At 43.6% G+C, this 21,034-nt stretch overlaps 1 protein-coding gene across 2 annotated transcripts in view; it reads left to right on the top strand.

Moving 5' to 3' along the window:
* Positions 1-325: 325 nt before the first annotated feature.
* LOC132887218 (rho GTPase-activating protein 21-like) overlaps positions 326-21,034 on the top strand; it is a 189,939-nt gene continuing 169,230 nt past the window's right edge. Inside the window, exons 1-2 of one of the 2 annotated variants that reach the window (XM_060922705.1) lie at positions 326-725; positions 6,268-6,475. In XM_060922705.1, the coding sequence (XP_060778688.1) occupies positions 6,416-6,475 (60 nt within the window). In that variant the 5' untranslated portion in view covers positions 326-725; positions 6,268-6,415. The remainder of the gene's footprint in view (positions 726-6,267; positions 6,476-21,034) is intronic. The other variant, XM_060922706.1, reaches the window with a different exon arrangement.

Here is a 21,034-nt window from a genome sequence, read left to right as displayed (position 1 = left end):
ATAACACTGTTCATACAAAACCATAACTGGAACACTTCCATTATTATTATTATTATTATTATTATTATTATTATATCCAGGTGAACTCTCTCTCTCTCTCTCGGTGCTGTTTTATCTGATCGATCAGGTTGATTGCCACGCCCATACCAGGACGCAGCTGATTGGCAGAAACAGGAGCAATAAGAGGAGGTGAATTGTACTTGGTGTCCGGTAGAGGGCGCTGTTGTTCACCCTACGGACGGGCAGGAGCGAGTGTGTGTGTGTGTGTGTGTGTGTGTGAGAGAGAGCTGAGCTCCATGCAGCGCTGCGCTCTCTGTGCGTTTCCTTTCCACACTGGAGCAAAGTGTCCGGGGCTTTTGTGCGGGTCTCACGGTGCGGGGAGGATGCACACACACACACACACACACACACACACACCACAGCCACACACACACACACACACACCCCACTCACACACGCGCGCGCGTTAGCGGAGTGAGTCGGCGCTGTCCCTCTCCAGGTCTGAGCGGCTGGAGGCGCTGATGGAGTGATGGAGTGATGGAGGTGATGGAGTGATGGATGGAGTGATGGAGGTGATGGAGGCTTTTTGCGCGCACTTTATACTGTCGGAGTAAATCTCAACAAAACGCGCGCTCGTGTGTGTGTGTGTGTGTGTGTGTGTGTGTAGGAAAGTGGATCATGCGCTTCACGCTGGCCTCTGTGTGTTTCTGCGCGTTTTGTAACAGGTAGGATGCACACACACACACACACACGCAACATACAGAACACGCACACACACACACACACACACACATACAGAACACACTCAGAACATATACAGAACACGCACACACACACACACACACACACATACAGAACACACACACAGAACATACAGAACACACACACACACACACAGAACATACAGAACACACTCAGAACATACAGAACACACACACACACACACACACACACACACACACAGAGAACATACAGAACACACTCAGAACATACAGAACACACACACACACACACACACACACACACACACACACACACACACACACACAGAGAACATACAGAACACACTCAGAACATACAGAACACACACACAGAACATACAGAACACACACACACACAGAACATACAGAACACACTCAGAACATACAGAACACACACACTCAGAACATACAGAACACACACACAGAACATACAGAACATACAGAACACACTCAGAACATACAGAACACACACACTCAGAACATACAGAACACACACACACACACACACACACAGAACATACAGAACACACACACTCAGAACATACAGAAGACACACACACACACACACACACACACACACACACTCAGAACATACAGAACACACACAGAACACACTCAGAACACACAGAACACACTCAGAACATACAGAACACACTCAGAACACACAGAACATACAGAACACACTCAGAACACACAGAACACACTCAGAACATACAGAACACACTCAGAACACACTCAGAACATACAGAACACACTCAGAACATACAGAACACACTCAGAACATACAGAACACACACAGAACACACTCAGAACATACAGAACACACTCAGAACATACAGAACACACTCAGAACATACAGAACACACAGAACACACTCAGAACATACAGAACACACTCAGAACATACAGAACACACACAGAACACACAGAACACACTCAGAACATACAGAACACACTCAGAACACACTCAGAACATACAGAACACACTCAGAACACACAGAACACACTCAGAACACACTCAGAACACACAGAACACACTCAGAACACACAGAACACACTCAGAACATACAGAACACACAGAACACACTCAGAACATACAGAACACACACAGAACATACAGAACACACTCAGAACATACAGAACACACTCAGAACATACAGAACACACTCAGAACATACAGAACATACAGAACACACTCAGAACATACAGAACACACTCAGAACATACAGAACATACAGAACACACTCAGAACATACAGAACACACTCAGAACATACAGAACACACTCCGAATATACAGAACACACTCAGAACACACAGAACACACTCAGAACATACAGAACACACTCAGAACACACAGAACACACTCAGAATATACAGAACACACTCAGAACACACAGAACACACTCAGAACATACAGAACATACAGAACACACTCAGAACATACAGAACATACAGAACACACTCAGAACATACAGAACACACTCAGAACATACAGAACATACAGAACACACTCAGAACATACAGAACACACTCAGAACATACAGAACACACTCCGAATATACAGAACACACTCAGAACACACAGAACACACTCAGAACATACAGAACACACTCAGAACACACAGAACACACTCAGAATATACAGAACACACTCAGAACACACTCAGAACACATAGAACACACTCAGAACATACAGAATATACAGAACACACTCAGAACATACAGAACACACTCAGAACACACAGAACACACTCAGAACATATAGAACACACTCAGAATATACAGAACACACTCAGAACACACTCAGAACACAGAACACACTCAGAACATACAGAATATACAGAACACACTCAGAACATACAGAACACACTCAGAACACTCAGAACACACAGAATATACAGAACACACTCAGAACACACAGAACACACTCAGAACACACAGAACACACTCAGAACATACAGAACACACTCAGAACATACAGAATATACAGAACACACTCAGAACACACTCAGAACACACAGAACACACTCAGAACATACAGAACACACTCAGAACACACTCAGAACATACAGAACACACTCAGAACACACTCAGAACATACAGAACACACTCAGAACACACAGAACACACTCAGAACATACAGAACATACAGAACACACTCAGAACACACTCAGAACATACAGAACACACTCAGAACACACTCAGAACATACAGAACACACTCAGAACACACAGAACACACTCAGAACATACAGAACACACTCAGAACATACAGAATATACAGAACACACTCAGAACACACAGAACACACTCAGAACACACAGAACACACTCAGAACATACAGAACACACTCAGAACATACAGAACACACTCAGAACACACAGAACACACTCAGAACACACAGAACACACTCAGAACATAACATCAACATCATTTCATTTCTGTCGTGTCTTTCTGAGCAGTGAATGTATGGAAGCTCTGTCAGTGTATCTGGAGATGTTAAAAGGATCTGTTTGTAAACATCTCACACACTCACTCACCCACACACACCCATGTTATGGGTTTTAGTGAGATCGTCATCATCAACATCATCATTTTAATACCAGCATGCTGTAAAGTATTTGCTGTGATGTGTTTAGTAAATGTTCCTGAAGAGCGGAGACTTGTACATTCTGAACAGAATTCCAGTCTGATCAATCTGCAGCTCACGTGTCACAGCCTGTACCTGAGGGATGTGCTGATACACCCGTCTCACATCCTTTCAATTCAATACTGAAATCACAATTATTTCATTATCGCTGTAGAAAATTCGTGATTTCCTGCAGTAAGCCCTGCACATTCCTGATGGCAGTGTGGTGACAATCTGTGTCCTGAGTTCAATCCAAAATCTGTCTAATGCAATTACAGTTACACTGCTCAGATACAGCTCGGGTATGGTTCAGAAACAACTCGGATACTGCTCGGGTACGGGTCAGAAACAACTCGGATAACTGCTCGGGTACGGTTCAGATACAACTCGGATACTGCTCGGGTACCGTTCAGATACAACTTGGATACTGCTCGGGTACCGTTCAGATACAACTCGGATACGGCTCGGGTACAGTTCAGATACAACTCGGATACGGCTCGGGTACCGTTCAGATACAACTCGGATACGGCTCGGGTACAGTTCAGATACAACTCGGATACGGCTCGGGTACAGTTCAGATACAACTCGGATACGGCTCGGGTACAGTTCAGATACAACTCGGATACTGCTCGGGTACCGTTCAGATACAACTCGGATACGGCTCGGGTACCGTTCAGATACAACTCGGATACGGCTCGGGTACAGTTCAGATACAACTCGGATACTGCTCGGGTACCGTTCAGATACAACTCGGATACGGCTCGGGTACAGTTCAGATACAACTCGGATACTGCTCGGGTACCGTTCAGATACAACTCGGATACGGCTCGGGTACCGTTCAGATACAACTCGGATACGGCTCGGGTACAGTTCAGATACAACTCGGATACTGCTCGGGTACCGTTCAGATACAACTCGGATATGGCTCGGGTACAGTTCAGATACAACTCGGATAACTGCTCAGATACCGCTTGGGTACGGTTCAGATACAACTCAGATAACTGCTCAGATATGGCTTGGGTGCAGTTCACATATGGCTCAGCAACAGTTCAGATACGGCTCTGATATGGCTCTGAAACCACTCGGATACAGCTCAGAAACTGCTTGGATTCTGCTCAGATATGTCTCAGAGACAGCTTGGATACCGTTCAGATACGGCTCGGAAACCACTTGGATACCGCTTGGATACGGCTCAGAAACGGTTCGGATACAGCTCAGAAACTGCTTGGATACAGCTCAGAAACTGCTTGGATACAGCTCAGAAACTGCTCGGATACAGCTCAGAAACTGCTTGGATACAGCTTGGATACAGCTCAGAAACCGCTTGGATATGGCTCAGAAACTGCTTGGATACAGCTTGGATACGGCTCAGAAACCGCTTGGATACTGTTCAGAGACTGCTTGGATATAGCTCGGATACGGCTCAGAAACCGCTCGGATACGGCTCAGAAACTGCTTGGATATAGCTCAGATACAGCTCGGAAAACTGCTTGGATACAGCTCAGATACAGCTCTGATACGGCTCAGAAACCACTCGGATACAGCTCAGAAACTGCTTGGATTCTGCTCAGATATGTCTCGGAGACAGCTTAGATACCGTTCAGATATGGCTCGGAAACCACTTGGATACCGCTTGGATACAGCTCAGAAACCGCTCGGATACAGTTCAGATGCAGCTTGGTGACGGTTCAAATATGGCTTGGATACCGATTGGATACGGCTTGGACACTGCCATCTCATTACATGTTCTTTAAGGCATCAGCGGAGACAGACGTGTTCTCAGCTTTCTAAACTAAGATTCTACTTCAGACCCTTTCAGAGGGAAACACTCTGTTATTGGGTTCTACAGAGGAACTTTAGGGTTCCTCTGAAATACAAGCTCCAAGGGTTCTAAAGTATCAGCTTTAATACCAGACTGTACTGCTGTCTCAGATAGACAGAGAGACAGACAGGTGGATAGATAGATAGATTGCTCAACAGACAGCTGGAGAGACTGATAGACTGATAGACAGACTGGGAGATACACAGACAGCTAGACATACTGATAGAAAGATGAGGGAGACAGATTGATAGGCTTACAGGTACCCAGACAGATAGACAGACAAACTGGACTGACTGAACAAGCAGACAGACAAACAAATGGATGGACAGATGAACATTTTGAACTAAAATACAATGAGCTTGTGAGATTCTTTGGTTTGTCTGTGTGGGAAATCCCCTGAAGATTTTCTGTAAACCCCTTCAGCAGGGTTTTTCCTGTCAGAGAGAGTTCCCAGTAGAACCACAAAGAACCTTTAACCGGCCAGAGAACCTCAAAAGAACTCTTAAAGTAAACTTGATCTGTGGAATGTTTTCAGGTTGTTGTACAGGTCTGATCTAGAACCCTCAAGGAACATGTTCTTCAGCAGTCCTTCTTAGGAGAACCGTAAAAGTTCTCTGCAGAACCCTAAATGGAGCTCTTCCACATATGAGCAGATCCTAAGAACCTTGAGGATCACACTGTGATGCTCCTGGTAGTTCTTTTCAGTCTTGGTGTTTAGAATAATTCCATGCGGTACTAAGGATTAGACGTGTGGTTCCCCGTCATGTACGTCCGATATAGGGTTCCGCATGTCTCTTTATTCCTCCTGAATGGGTGAAGAGAGAGTGAGTGTGAGTATTTGTGGTGTTAATGTAGACAGTAGCTGTGTGTACATCGTCATCGTGTTGTGTTTGCTGTGTTCACCAAAAACCTTTAACTCTGAGTTGTAATATTCCATCATTTTCACATCTCCAGCTGTTTTCCTTTTTCCTTCGCACTGTGTCCTTCTTCACACTGATGGAACGGAGCAGTTCTCCATCACAGCCTCATTTTATCCTTCTTTTTTTATTCACTGTAGATCCGAGTGAAAACATGACAAGAGCAGACGGTGTGGATTAGACCTTTTTTTTTTAATTCCTTGGATTTTTTTTTTTTGGACGTCCTGGCTCTCCTTTCTCTCTCCATGTGGGATGTAACGGAGCTTCTCCTCGGTGGTTTGGAATGAAATGATGGCGACACGTCGGGGTGATGACGGGGAACGTGCAACCGCATCGCCAGCGTGTGAGGTAAGACACGTGAAGATCTGGGATTTGATATGATATTACTCAAACTCAGTATGTACTGTATATACACACGCATGTGCACTCGAAGTAGTGTGTGTGGCAAACACACAAGAGCTCTGTGTCTGCATAAGTATTGACACCCTTTTTCACATTTTGTAGTTAGTTGGGAATGAAGCATGGTGGTGGGAGCATCACGTTTAAAGTTACCCTTGTTGGCTAAGGTGGACGGTTTCCTTTACAGTATATTACATTTAGCGACAAGGCCCTGATATGCCCACAGCAATGGGTAGCCAAGGGACCAGTTGGGGGTTAGGTGCCTTGCTCAAAGGCACTCCAGCCATTCCTGCTGGTTCAGGGAATCAAACCAACAACCTTTTAGTCCCAAAGCTGCTTCTTTAAACATTAGGCCATGGTTTCCCCTTTAGGAACTGATGTGCAAACTCAGATGGGACTCGAACCCACAACCCTTGGCTCCTGAGGTCACTAGGATGCTGGTTATATCGTTGAAGCCAGGGGTTTTCAACTTATGTACTCAAGTGCACTAGAACTCATAAACTTGTGTTCTAATGCATGGAGTCCACACACAATATTTCTAGTGCCCTTGGTTTCTGGTTTCACCCACTGGTTCCAGTACACTCCTGTTCTTGCTAGGTTCACCTGTTCTAGTTGTAGCTCTACACACCATTTCTAGTGCACTTGTTTTCTGGCTACACACATTGCTAGTGCAGTAGGTGTTCTGGTGCACTTGTGTACTACCTACACACACATTAGTATGTTGGCTGCACACTACTCCTAGTGCACTTGATGTAATAGAATGAGACCATGTTTCGGAGCTCATCTGTGTGTAGTGTAGCTGTGTTTGCTTGTCACACAGCCGCTGAAGTCAGCTGTGTGGATTTGGGACAAGGTCACGTGCAGTGTCTTTAACTGGACCGCTGAAGTGTGTGTGTGTGTGTGTGTGTGTGAGAGAGAGAGGCACGGGTGTGTCCAGCGTTTAAAGCAGCCGTCTGGATCTCATAAAGTCCCGATTTTGTTACTAAGTGAGAGAAACACACCCGTGACGTGGACACGGACGCTGGAGGAGGATCTTCGAGCCTGGTGTCATTTTGTTGCTAAAATGTCGTGTGTTAATCAGCTCTGATGATCATCAGGTCACCTGAGGTCATCCTTCATGGTGTGTATGGGAACTTAAAACGTAACTGATTCTCAGCAGGGGTCTTAAACACACACACACGTTTTATTTATTTTATTATTTTCTTCTTTTTTAGTTTGTTTTTGTGTATGTTTGTGTGTTCTATTCAACACAATGTCATTTTTTTTTTCCCCTCGTGGTTGAAAACTCGTTGTGTGGAGTTTAGGGGTTGAGTGATAATATCGATATGAAGTAATATTGCTATTGTTATTATATTATAATACATTTTTTTGAGGATATTTTGGGTCACATTAGTACCGTTAACTCAGGCTGGGGCGATATGATGTGAATATCGTATCACAATACTTAAAGACAGTTCTGTAAAGCTGCTTTGCGACAATGTTTATTGTTAAAAGCGCGATACAAATAAACTTGACTTGACTTGACTATGATCAGAAATGCCTAACAGGAAGATAAATTATTTTAAAAACTGTAAAAATGTAACGTCGTTTCAAACTTTAATAACACTTTTTAACATTTTACAGATTCAGTGCAAACTTGTAGCGCCAAATCAGCTGATTCGTCACTGTTACACTGCAAAAAAATGATTTCTTGTTAAGAGAAAATATCTTTAATATGGGTGAATTTATCTAATATTTCTTATTAGAAGATTATTTGGACTCCGATATAAAATTATTTCGCTTACTTTTAGACACCTTTCCTCATTTTAAGCTTTAAATTGATTTATTCTATTGGCAGGTAATTTCGCTTCCTCATCTCATCTCATCTCATCTCATCTCATCTCATTATCTGTAGCCGCTTTATCCTTCTACAGGGTCGCAGGCAAGCTGGAGCCTATCCCAGCTGACTACGGGCGAAAGGCGGGGTACACCCTGGACAAGTCGCCAGGTCATCACAGGGCTGACACATAGACACAGACAACCATTCACACTCACATTCACACCTACGCTCAATTTAGAGTCACCAGTTAACCTAACCTGCATGTCTTTGGACTGTGGGGGAAACCGGAGCACCCGGAGGAAACCCACGCGGACACGGGGAGAACATGCAAACTCCACACAGAAAGGCCCTCGCCGGCCACAGGGCTCGAACCCAGGACCTTCTTGCTGTGAGGCAACAGCGCTAACCACTACACCACCGTGCCGCCCCAATTTCGCTTCCTTTTAGAATTAAATGCTTAAAAATTAGCAAAATGATCTGCCAATAGAATAAGACAGTTTAAAGCTTGAAATGAGGAAAAGTGTCTAAAAGTAAACTAAATATTCTTATATTTGAGTCCAAATAATCTTCTAATTAAATAATATTGGCTGGTGTTGAGTGGTCTATCTGATATATTCCATTCAGCTAGCATGATACTGAACAAGTCGAAGACGAGTAGCTGAATGGAATATATCTGATAGACCACTCAACACCAGCCAGTATTATTATTATTATTATTATTATTATTATACATACACACTCTCTTCATATCAGCATTCTCGAAGGCCAACGCTAGCTTACCCACGACTCGGTGCTGTTAGCGCGGCAGTCCAGTTGCCTTCCAGCCAGTGTAGTGTTAGCGAAGGGCAATGCTAGCGCAGTCAGGCCAAATGTTATTATTATTATTATTATTATTATTATTATTATTATTATTATTTTCCCTGTGCAATTTACTGAGTTATTTTTAAAATCAACATTGACAGCTACACACAGCGGAGCGACCTAGCAGCCAAAATTCTCTCAAAATCTTCCTCTTTTAACAAAGCAAACCTGGCGGCCATGTTTATTTACAAATTGTCACAGTCACTCCCTAGCGTGGAAGTTTTACGTCTCTGACATGTCTCTTTTCCAGTTTTTTGATGTCCGTTGGTATGTTTTTTTTCTTGTAAATATGCGTGAAGAATATAGAATGAAGTTTTGGTAGCCTGTTGAGTGTTCAGTACGTCTTTAGTTTCAGTTTTAAGTTTCTTTATTTAGTGCTTAAACCGAGCACTGGATTAACCCTGTCTTCTCTCTTTCCTGGCCGAAAAAGAAATGATTGTGCTCATGCGCAGCAGAAAAGTTTGGTCACTGGATCTTCGCATCAGCTCCGATGTGTGACGTCGTGTTGTGTTGTATTGACAGCGTGCAATATTATAGCAATATTGCATGCTCATTCTCTATTGGGGAGAGTGGAGTAATACATGGAGGATAAGCAATATGATAACAATATTGCATGCCATCAATCAACCCACTAGAAGGGAATAGAACACATGTTTTTATTCTACAGAAAAAGTGGCCCGTATGTATAATAATAATAATAATAAGAAGAAATATTAGATAAATTCACCCATATTAAAGATGTTTCCTCTTAACAAGAGAAGTTTTTGCAGTGTGTAAAACAACAAATAAGATGGAAAATAAAAAAAACGTGTACCACTCTTTTAAAATGGACAAATAAGTAATATAATATAATATGATAAAAATAACATACTATACAGCAATATCAGTGATATCAATGATCATGACATCGAGCTCCATCATGTGGTAGGTTTGAGGTAAATTTGATTAATTTCCTCCAACTAGAACCCTGTAATTATCCAAAGAACCCTTAAAGAACCCTTGAGGAATTTTTTTTTAAGTGTGTGGTACAAACTCTCCACACTATTGCTTTTTAAAAAAAAATTTTTCCTCTAAACACCTCAAATCTGTCAGGGGTTTAACACTGACCTACATGACACACTCCTAGAAGAGATGGTTCCTCAAGGGATCTGTTGAATAATGAAGGGTTCTAGCACCTTCAGAGGTTTCTTCTTGGACCCCTTTCTGAAGTAAAGCACTGCTGTCGGGTTCTCCATAGCCTCAGTGATGAGGCTTCCGTAACTCTTCACTCCTCTTGAACTGTGTTACAATCTGGAACTGAAAGGGATTTAATTTGAAGTGAAGCACGGTGGTGGGAGCATCACTCTTCTCTGCTCTAATCAGGATTATAGTGTATGTCATGGATCAGTACAAAACACTATAATATTGTGGTTGTGAGAAAAAAATCTAGTTTGTATAATTATTTACAAATAAAAAAATATAAAGTTTCTGAATGCATAAGTATTCACCCCCGGTGTGAAACCCCAGAACTGAGTGATGTGTTCAAGCATACAAATAAAACGATAGAAAAGATTGCATTCGGTGAAAGGGTGAGTGGTTGTTCATCTTGTCCAGCCTTTGACAACGCCCGTGTTCGGAGACGGCAGTGAGTGTATCAGCTGCTTTGTGCTTAGTTAATCCCACATCGAGAGGCTTAATTGTGGAGGCTGATTGCCTTCATGTCAGTGATGAATTCGGTCAGATCGATGTTTCCCTGGAGGCCTGCAGAGCCTGCTTTACGTCAGACCAAATGGGTGGTGGTGGTGGTGGTGGGGGGGGGGGGGGGGGGGTAGACAGGGGGTAGATGAGGGGGAGACGGGGCAGACGTCCCATCGCTCCGTCCATCTGCCGCGCTGAAGTCTGTAGGGACTTGATGCTTCAGGGAGAAGGATAAGGAGGAGAAAATGTGCTGAGTGCATCAGAGGATCCGTGATGCTGCTCTTTGTTAGCGTGTGGCTGTGGGGGCGGGGATTAGGGCGGGTCTGTGTACAGTAGTGCTGGTGCGAATGTTTTGGTACCTCACTATTCAATTTAATTCAAAACAGAGGAAAGTATAACACAGTTTGCAAAACATTTAATGTTTGTGGAAACCAACGACTGTAACTAGATAGATAGATTGATAAATGGATGGATGGAAGGATGGATGGATAGGTGGATCGATCACGTTATTTATCCCAGAGGGAAATTCAGAACAAAACAATTCCTTATCAGATTACAAGAGGAACCCTTGCAGAAAGTTAAAGGCCCTCGGCTTTTAAAGACTCTGAGAGAAACTCTGTTTGTAAAGGTACATGAACTTTTCAGGAAAAAAAATAAGACGAAATCTCGGAGAAGGAAGAGTTTTTAGTTATAAAGTGTAATTTGTGCATTAATACAGAAACATTCAGGAAATAATGGTGATGTTTGGTGATGTTTCCCTGTACATGATGTGATGAAGATGAAGAATGAGTCCAGTGTTATCAATACACAGACGAGTGTGTGAACAGAGTCGGTATCAGGTGCTGGTCATTGAGGACTCTGTGTGTGTGTGTGTGTGTGTGTGTGTGTGTGTGTGTGTGTGTGTGTGAAATATGATGACAGTAAAAATAAAGTGTGTGAAACAGGAGATTCTGATGAATTCCTCACGCTGATAAACAGCATCTCCATTCTGGTGTGAAGGACCACGTTATAATAAACACCAGCTGAGTGAAATACAGCAGAAACACCGTCACTGATGAAACGCTTCCTGATTACTGACTCTCACACACACTGATCAAACCACACACACACACTGATCCAAACACACACACGCACACTCTGATCAAACCACACACACACACACACACACTGATCCAAACACACACACCACTCACAGAAAGGGCAAAAACATCTACACTAACCTGTCTCTCTCTCTCTGTCTGTCTCTCTCTATCTCTCTCTCTGTCTGTCTGTCTGTCTGTCTGTCTCTGTCTGTCTGTGTCTATCTGTCTGTCTCTGTCTGTCTCTCTTTCTCTCTCTCTCTGTCTATCTGTCTGTCTCTCTGTCGTCTGTCTGTCTGTCTCTCCTCTCTGTCTATCTGTCTGTCTCTCTCTCTCTCCTTCTGTCTCTCCTCTCTCTCTCTCTCTCTCTCTCTCTCTCTCTGTCTCTATGTCTGTTTGTCTGTCTCTCTCTCTCTCTCCCTCAGACTCTCAGAGCACTCAGTAGATGTGGAGGGTAATTAAAGCCCAGCTGCTCCTGGTCATTAAAGCAGATACGCAGAGCCCTGGCCTCACTTTCATTTATAAACGCCTTGAGACCTCAAGAATGGCACAGGAATAGTTTTAAGCGTTAATAATAAATCTAATATAGTCATTTTTACGATTAAAGTGATTTATATAGGTAGCGGTCTGAGTGAATGACCTTGACGTCCGTAACGTCACAGCAGGAAGTCTATCGGTCTCATTGCCATTTCCGCTAAACTAAAACACAGAGCTGACTGCGACTCCGATCCTCCATTTTGAGCTAATTTATCACCATGCCATGTAGATGTGTTGCTGGTCGGTGCAGCAACACGACAGAAGGTGGGTTTACGTTGCATTCATGGCCCAAGAATGTTCAAACTGCAAAGATTTGGATGCGTTTTGCGAGAAGTTCACGGGCACATTGGGTGCATATGAAGTGGTCTCTCCTCTGCTCTGCGCATTTTACTGAAGACTCGTACGAGACCTCTGATCTGTTGAGGAGCGTTGGCTATAAGCCCGGATTGAAAGAGGGTGCAGTACCAACAATTAAAGGAAAAGAAAACTACAAGAAAAGGAAAGTAAGTTCAATTGCACCAGTTCTCCTGGAGTGTGAGCCGAGGGTTGTTGGTAAAACCCGGGACGGAACGGGACGTGACATATTCTCGCTCGGGCAGTGACCTCCCCGCGGTTGTTGCTAAAACCTGTGACGTCCCGTCCCGTCCCGGGTTTTAGTAATTGCCTGAACCGAGCAGTAATGGTGGAGTACTCAGGATGGAGAAAATGGAGAATGAGTGGACCAGCCGTCTGAATTTTCCGCTGGATATGCTCGCCTCAGCAACAATGTCTCGCCCTTATGCGGGAGAAGTGAATGAATGAAGAACTGACCGAACAACTGAAAGTCAGATTGTTTCAAAACAATCGACCACAAGATCGGCCTTCAAGAAGCGAGAACACAGACGGGTAAGCGTCGACTCTCATTTGGATAAAAAGCAACAAGAACAACACTCGTTGTTTACCTGCGTTTAGATTAATCCATGTAACTTGTATTGTGTGTTTAAGTGAGGGGTGTAAGATTATTTAATTTGCTTCAGAATGTGATCGTCTCAGTTCATCTGATTATTTAATGAGCCTTTTATGTTTTATCAGTGAAAATGCATGCATGTACATGTATGTTGCGCAAGTTATAACACCCATCCTGTTTTAATGAGAGTCAACCCACAATCAGTGAAGTCAAATCAGTCTTAGTTGAGCAAGTCGGTAACGGGATTTCTTACTTTCACCATAAATTTTTATTGATATGACTTTGGTCTATAGCTGTAAAAGGCCTCGGCCTTAAAACCGGTTCCTGCTGTGACGTCACGCACTCAGGGCTGGCTGGCTCAGCGGGGCAGCTCCAATGACAACTTTGCGCTCAATTTTAACTCTCAAAAATATATATTTTTAAAATTCCCATTTATGCAGCATACAAGAGTCAAGGATGGAGATACTATCCACTCAGAAATAGGGTATTAGGCAGAAAAAGAAATTTACCAGTCAAAAATAATATTTTATATAATCCTGATAAGCGCCGCAGGCGCGAAGTCCCTCTAGGGGGGTCTGGGGGCATGCCCCCCCCAGAAAATTTTTGAAATTTAGACTTCATTTCCTGCATTCTAGGACATTTTCAGGGTGAAATGGCGTGTAATTTTTGATCAGAAATATTGCATATTTTTACTTTGTATTTTTTTCAGTTTCACTCCTGAATGTATCAGATGTATGTATGGTGTTTGATTTGGTAACAAAAGTGAAAAGAAAATAAACAACAATGAATTGTATATAATCTTTTGATCTAGTTACAGTATTTAATAAAAAAAAAAACCCAACAGTATTCTATTTTACCATACCCCAATGAAACCCCCTTGTTAATCAATGTATCACACATACCTTTTCTGTCTTTTTGTGGAAAAACGAATCAGTTTTTGTCACATTCAATTTGGGGCGTTTGTTGGGATTCATCTTGATCCAGAAGAGTGAGTCAGCAAAAAAAAATGCGGTTCTCCCGCCAAGAAAGAGGAAACTACAACGCAGGGTGTTTGGCAATTTTCGACCAATCAGAATTCGCGATTTATTCAGTCCGCATGTTACAAGATTCAGTGCGGGCCAAAATGGCGGAAACGATGAAATATTCTGATTTTTCATTTCAAGTTTTCAGTATTTTTCGTATTAAACTGTGTTTCTTACGATTTGTAAATGATGGCGGAACCACACACGGACTGGCCATCGGGAGTAGCGGGAGTTTTCCCAGTGGGCCGGTGGTTCAGTGTGGGCCAGCGGAGAAAAAAAAAAAAACAGTTGCGCGCTGGCCTTTAATATGATAAGCAATGTTAACAGTTTCTTTAACAAACTGTTAACATTGCTTATCATATTAAAGGCCAGCGCGCAACTGTTTTTTTTTTTTTCTCCGCCGGCCCACGCTGAACCACCAGCCCACCGGGAAAACTCCCGCTACTCCCGATGGCCAGTCCGTGTGTGGGCGGAACATAACTGGATTTATCGGATGACATGTGGGAGTATTCATGTGCGAAAATTTTCGGCATTATCGTCCGTTTCAGTATCCGTCTGTGTGTATACTTGCCCGTTGAAATCGGCAATTGCCCGTCAAATTTACGGGTGGACGGGTCTCTGCCTAATACCTTACTCAGAAATCTCTCATCTCACCCTGGACAAGTCACCAGGTCATCACAGGGCTGACACATAGACACAGACAACCATTCACACTCACATTCACACCTACGCTCAATTTAGAGTCACCAGTTAACCTAACCTGCATGTCTTTGGACTGTGGGGGAAACCGGAGCACCCAGAGGAAACCCACGCGGACACGGGGAGAACATGCAAACTCCGCACAGAAAGGCCCTCGCCGGCCACGGGGCTCGAACCCGGACCTTCTTGCTGTGAGGCGACAGCGCTAACCACTACACCACCTTGCCATCCGCTCAAAAATGTATTTAAAAATAAAGGTTCTGTGTATCTGCTTTAAGAGAACCCCCCTATAACCATCTCACACACACCACACACACAGAGCAGCTGAGACACATTGTTGAGGTTATTCTGATATCATCACATCAGTGTTTTATTTAAAGTGGTTTGCCAAAACTTTCGCTCTTATTTATTAAAGAATGACGTGTCGTACTTTCGGTGTGTTTATGGTTCCTGCTGAGTTCCTCTCCTCACTGACGTTACTGCAGCTATGAGAAACCACAGAGTGTAACGTACACTCCTCAGTCCTGAAGAAGCTCCAGCTTCACCTCTGAGTTTTACAGAGCGCTGACACTGGAGACTCCTTCCATAACCACCACCATGTCAGTGATTACTCTGACTCAGTTCCTGAGCCTCCTGCCTTTCCGCTCTCCTCTGTTTCAGCAGCTCTGTATTTAAACTCTCCTCGTGCCCGGGTTTGTGAGGTGAAGTGAGGTGTTTGCGGATGTTCTCGTGTGTTCCTTCGGCATCTCTTCACCCGAGTGTGAGGAGCAGAATTCTTTTCAACAAGGCATGAAGGCCAAAAGCTGATCCTGTTATGCTGGAAAATTGGATGTGTGCAACCACAGGCCCATGTGTTCAGCAGAGAGAGAGATATTTTCATTCCAGACCTGATTTGAGACGGGGCGGAGACGCACGAGAGTCTGAGCTCTGATGTTTTTCATCATCGTTCATCTGCTGCCTGAATTCAGTCATGCTGAGAATCAGATCTGCGTCAAATATGGCGGCTCAGGAGAAAATAACGCTCGCGGGATTTAGCGTAAACGTGAAAGGAAGTGTTCGTTTCGCATGAAGTCGAGGATTCTGTTAAACTTTAATCCATTAATGTTTGAGTAAAAAAAAAAAATTAAAAAATTATGTATGCGATAATGTAATCGGAAGTGTATGAAGGGGAGTGGCCTAATATTCTAATCAGAGATATGATTGACAGGCCTGTCTCTGTTTGAGATTCTGCATAAACAGCAGTACTGAATCAGGAATTGGCCTCGATTTACCAACCCACAGTTCCTCAGTAGCTCCACTCGCTTTCACTCACCAGGTTAGAGTTGCGGGGGGGGGGGGGGGGGGGTTTCTTGCGACGTTCGATTTCAACATTTAACGATTTAACTTGTACTGCGGGGCGGCGCAGTGGTGTAGTGGTTAGTGCTGTCGCCTCACAGCAAGAAGGTTCTGGGTTCGAGCCCCGTGGCCGACGAGGGCCTTTCTGTGTGGAGTTTGCATGTTCTGCCCGTGTCCGCGTGGGTTTCCTCTGGGTGCTCCGGTTTCCCCCACAGTCCAAAGACATTTAGGTTAACTGGTGACTCTAAATTGACCGTGAGTGTGAATGGTTGTCTGTGTCTATGTGTCAGCCCTGTGATGACCTGGCGACTTGTCCAGGGTGTACCCCGCCTTTCGCCCGTAGTCAGCTGGGATAGGCTTCAGCTTGCCTGTGACCCTGTAGAACAGGATAAAGCGGCTAGAGATGAACTTGTACTGCTCGCTTTTTCTCATGAATTTGCACTTAAAGCTGTACTGCCTTTCAGATTTTTCAAGAAAAGTAACATTTATTTAACTATTCTACATCAACTTAAATATTCATTTTGTTTAAAAAAAAAAAACGTTTGTTTCATTTTCTTAAAGCTGTACTGCCTTTCAGATTTTTCAAGTGTAGGTCATAAAAATAATTTTCCCCGACACCCGATTATTTTTGTTTAGTGACCGAAAGCTACTGAATTCGAATCACAGACTTCCAATTTTATTAGTTTTTAAAAAATAGAACAATTAATGAATTTATCTTCACATGTCCCCAAATTCTCCGATATTTTTTCCTGCTTCACCATGACCCAATACAAGATACTACGTCATGCATCACGTGGTGGGCTTTCCCCATTCGCGCAAGGTATTGTGGGATACAAATTTGAAACAGGAGAGAAAAATGGAGGACGTGAGTGTGCGAATGAAACGTGAAAGAGCGACTACAGTAATGGAAAGAAAGCGAGAAGAAAAGACGTTATGTTATATACGAAGGAAAGTAAACGCAGGACCAAACTAATAAATATCGGCGCTCAGCGAGCACCTCGGTGTGATCAGCTGTTCGTTTAGCGACAGAATAATGGAACTGTCAGCGCACGCTCAAAGGGAAACCTGTAGATGGCAGTAATGCAACACTGTGGATGCCAGCTGCCGTAAAACCCAAAAGAAGAAGAAGAAGGTAAACCTGCGCATGCGCACACGGACTTCCTCTGTCTGCTTGACTGCACCAAGCGAGCGATTTCATGCACATTATTTGCTTTAATCCCCTCAAATTAAATAACTTCCCAGCCACAGAATGGCCTGATATTTTGTGAGATATTACAGAAATAAACAGATATCACAATGACCACATTTCAGACGGAACTAAATTTCACCGATTTTATGAAATCGAAAGGCCGTCTCGCTTTAATGTTCTAGTTTTTTTCTTAAAAACTCGCGTGATTGGTGAAGGTGGCACTTACACCAGCATTAGCATTAGCCCCGCCCATTTAGCTTGATATATGTTATTCACACTGCTGAAGTTCACGCGTTGAACCTGTGTACCTTCCCAACTATAATACGATCCCAGTGCAGTCATAATCTTGGAAACGAATTTCAAATATTAGAAAACGATTATATACCTTGTACAGTATGTTGTGTAATTCTATATAGATCCCTACGGATGGCCGAGTGTGACCTCTGTTTGACCTTGAATGACCTCTCGTGATTTTAAAGAGATTCCTCGATGTGTAAATGCTAATCAGTTCACAGACCTGTTAAGGCCAATTTATGCTGACAACCCAGTCTTCGCAGATGGCGTCGCAGATGGCGTCTGCGAAGCCCCCCCCTTCGCAGACGCTCTGCGCGCACCTCCCAAAAATTGTGACCACCGCAGACAGCCTCGCAGACAGCGTCGCAGACAAGAGGGCTCTGATTGGTCCACTCTACAGCCGCTGTACACGCACTTCCGCTTCCCTACTTTCCCGGTTTGGTTTGTTTTCACGACCGTCATTTTTAAAAACACGAGCGAAGATGGAGCAGCACGAAGAGCGGTTGATCGAGGAAGTGAGGAAGTACGTACATCTATATGACTCCAGTTCTAGTCATTATAAGTAACCAGAGGATAAACACTCCACTAACCACACCCACCAACTACTCCTAGCGATTTCATGACTTCGTGCCCCCTTGCGTTGTGGCGGTGAATAACATCGCGCACGCCTATTACTCCCCGCTCAACGGTAAATTACAACTGTCTGCGAAAAGCTATCTGCGAAAGCCTTGTCGCAAGAGCATGCAGAGGCCTTTACAGTAGACCTGGCTAGCATTAGGTTAATGTGTAATTCTGTCATTGCTCTGGTGTGTGTGTGTGTGTGTGTGTGTGTGCTGTAAAAGGAAACCCAAATTCCGTCCTCATGTGGAATTCCTGCCACTTGAAGGTCACTTATTCATAGTTGCCAAGGAGCAGCGTAGTGGCATGCGCTCTGTTATCTAGTACACCGCACCTCTGCTTCAGCTTCTTCCTGTGTGTGTGTGTGTGTGTGTGTGTGTGTGTGTGTGTGTGTGTATGTGTGTGTTTTCACATTTCTGCCAGAAATCCAAAAACTCTCTTGTTTATCCAGGGACTTATGTGCTGTACCACCGGAAAGAAGGAAGCCACATCCGTGCTCTTCCTTTTTTTGTCCTTTTTTTTGGCCCTGACTGCGTTTTATTTTTATCTAGCGTAGCTGCTAACTCCATTCTGAGTCACTAGTGTAGGAGACGTGCAATAGTGAGCTGTGATTTCCTGTATGACTCTTGTGATTTGGCTCTGATTGATACGGCCGATTGGGCGGCACGGTGGTGTAGTGGTTAGCGCTGTCGCCTCACAGCAAGAAGGTCCGGGTTCGAGCCCCGTGGCCGGCGAGGGCCTTTCTGTGTGGAGTTTGCATGTTCTCCCCGTGTCCGCGTGGGTTTCCTCCGGGTGCTCCGGTTTCCCCCACAGTCCAAAGACATGCAGGTTAGGTTAACTGGTGACTCTAAATTGACCGTAGGTGTGAATGTGAGTGTGAATGGTTGTCTGTGTCTATGTGTCAGCCCTGTGATGACCTGGCGACTTGTCCAGGGTGTACCCCGCCTTTCGCCCATAGTCAGCTGGGATAGGCTCCAGCTTGCCTGCGACCCTGTAGAAGGATAAAGCGGCTAGAGGTAATGAGATGAGTTTGTGAATGAATGATGGAGAAGGTGAAACAAAATCGTTCGTTCTTTCGGCTGAAAATCGGTTACTGTTAATTTACTGACGTTCTTGACAAACTAACCATTCTGAGAGCGTGCTCCGAGACTTTCACCTGGGTTCTCCTGGAGCCGGCGCTTTCTGAAGACGGACACATTTTCCAGACAAACGATAAACAAGAACTTAAGAACAACCAAGAGGAGCGTGAGGAACCTCATCCAAGCAGTTGAACAACAGAAGTGAGAACGTTTCCAGTTTATCTGGAGCACTGAGCTTGCAGTACCTGAAAGCTTTTCTGCCTGTGAAGCAGGACTTTCAGCTTTGATGCCACATTGACATGTGATTCTGGAATGATTGACAATTCCTTAGGACTCAGTGGAAGCCACACCCACTTCCCCTTCCCCTTCTCCTGTTTCACATTATGAATCTCTCGTCTCCTTTCCATTTTTCCTGTGTGAAAGATGTGCTGATGTCGCATCCTCGCCTTCCGTCACAGTAAACTGAGAAGGTTTTTGTCGTTATTAATGTGAAACCTTAGACATTATATACAGATACAGTTCTGTGTAAGTCTCAGGCACATGCAGTGAAATGCTGTGGAGAAAAGACGCCTTCAAAAATAATGAAATGAAACATTTCAACTTAAAAAAAATACTATAAACCGTAATCAGTGAGCCATAATAAATGAAACGAAGCCAGTATTTGGTGTGAGACGACCCTTAAATATCCGTCTGAGGTCCAGTGAGTGCAGTTTTATGCGGAAATGAGCTGTAGGTTTTACTGAGCGTCTTACAGAACCAGCCGCAGTTCTTCTGGACACTTTGTCACACTCGCCTCTTCATTTAGCACCAAAATTTTGCCAGTAGCCTTCATTATGTTTTCTTTTTTAAATCTGTAAAGTAGAGGTCGACCGATATGGGTTTTTCTAAAGCCGATGCCGATACCGATATTTAGAGGTCAGAGTCAGCCGATGGCCGATATGAGCTGCCGATTTTTTTGGGCCGATATGCTATCGTATTGTCCTTAATTGGCATGCTAAAATATCATACTAGTAAGAGGACGCACAACACTTATAAACTTAACACGATTTATTGAAAATTGAACACTCTGAAAAAATCAACATATGAAATAAATATAAAATAAATAAATACCAGTTAAGTGAAAGGCTACTAATGAAATACTACTGAACTCTGAGTCTGAAATATTCAATATATAATCAACATAAAAATAAATATGAAATAAATGTATATTAGTGCTGCAAACACACTAGTAACACAGGACGTACTAGGCTAGTACGTCCTGTGTTACTAGTGTGTTTGCACCACTAGTTCAGATAGTTACTTCAAAACGGCAAAATACATGTTCAAGTTATACAGTTTCACTGTGGAACTTCC

Source organism: Neoarius graeffei, chromosome 5, assembly GCF_027579695.1.
Source record: "Neoarius graeffei isolate fNeoGra1 chromosome 5, fNeoGra1.pri, whole genome shotgun sequence".
Taxonomy (NCBI): Eukaryota; Metazoa; Chordata; class Actinopteri; order Siluriformes; family Ariidae; genus Neoarius; species Neoarius graeffei.
This window is presented reverse-complemented; position numbering and strand designations above follow the sequence as displayed.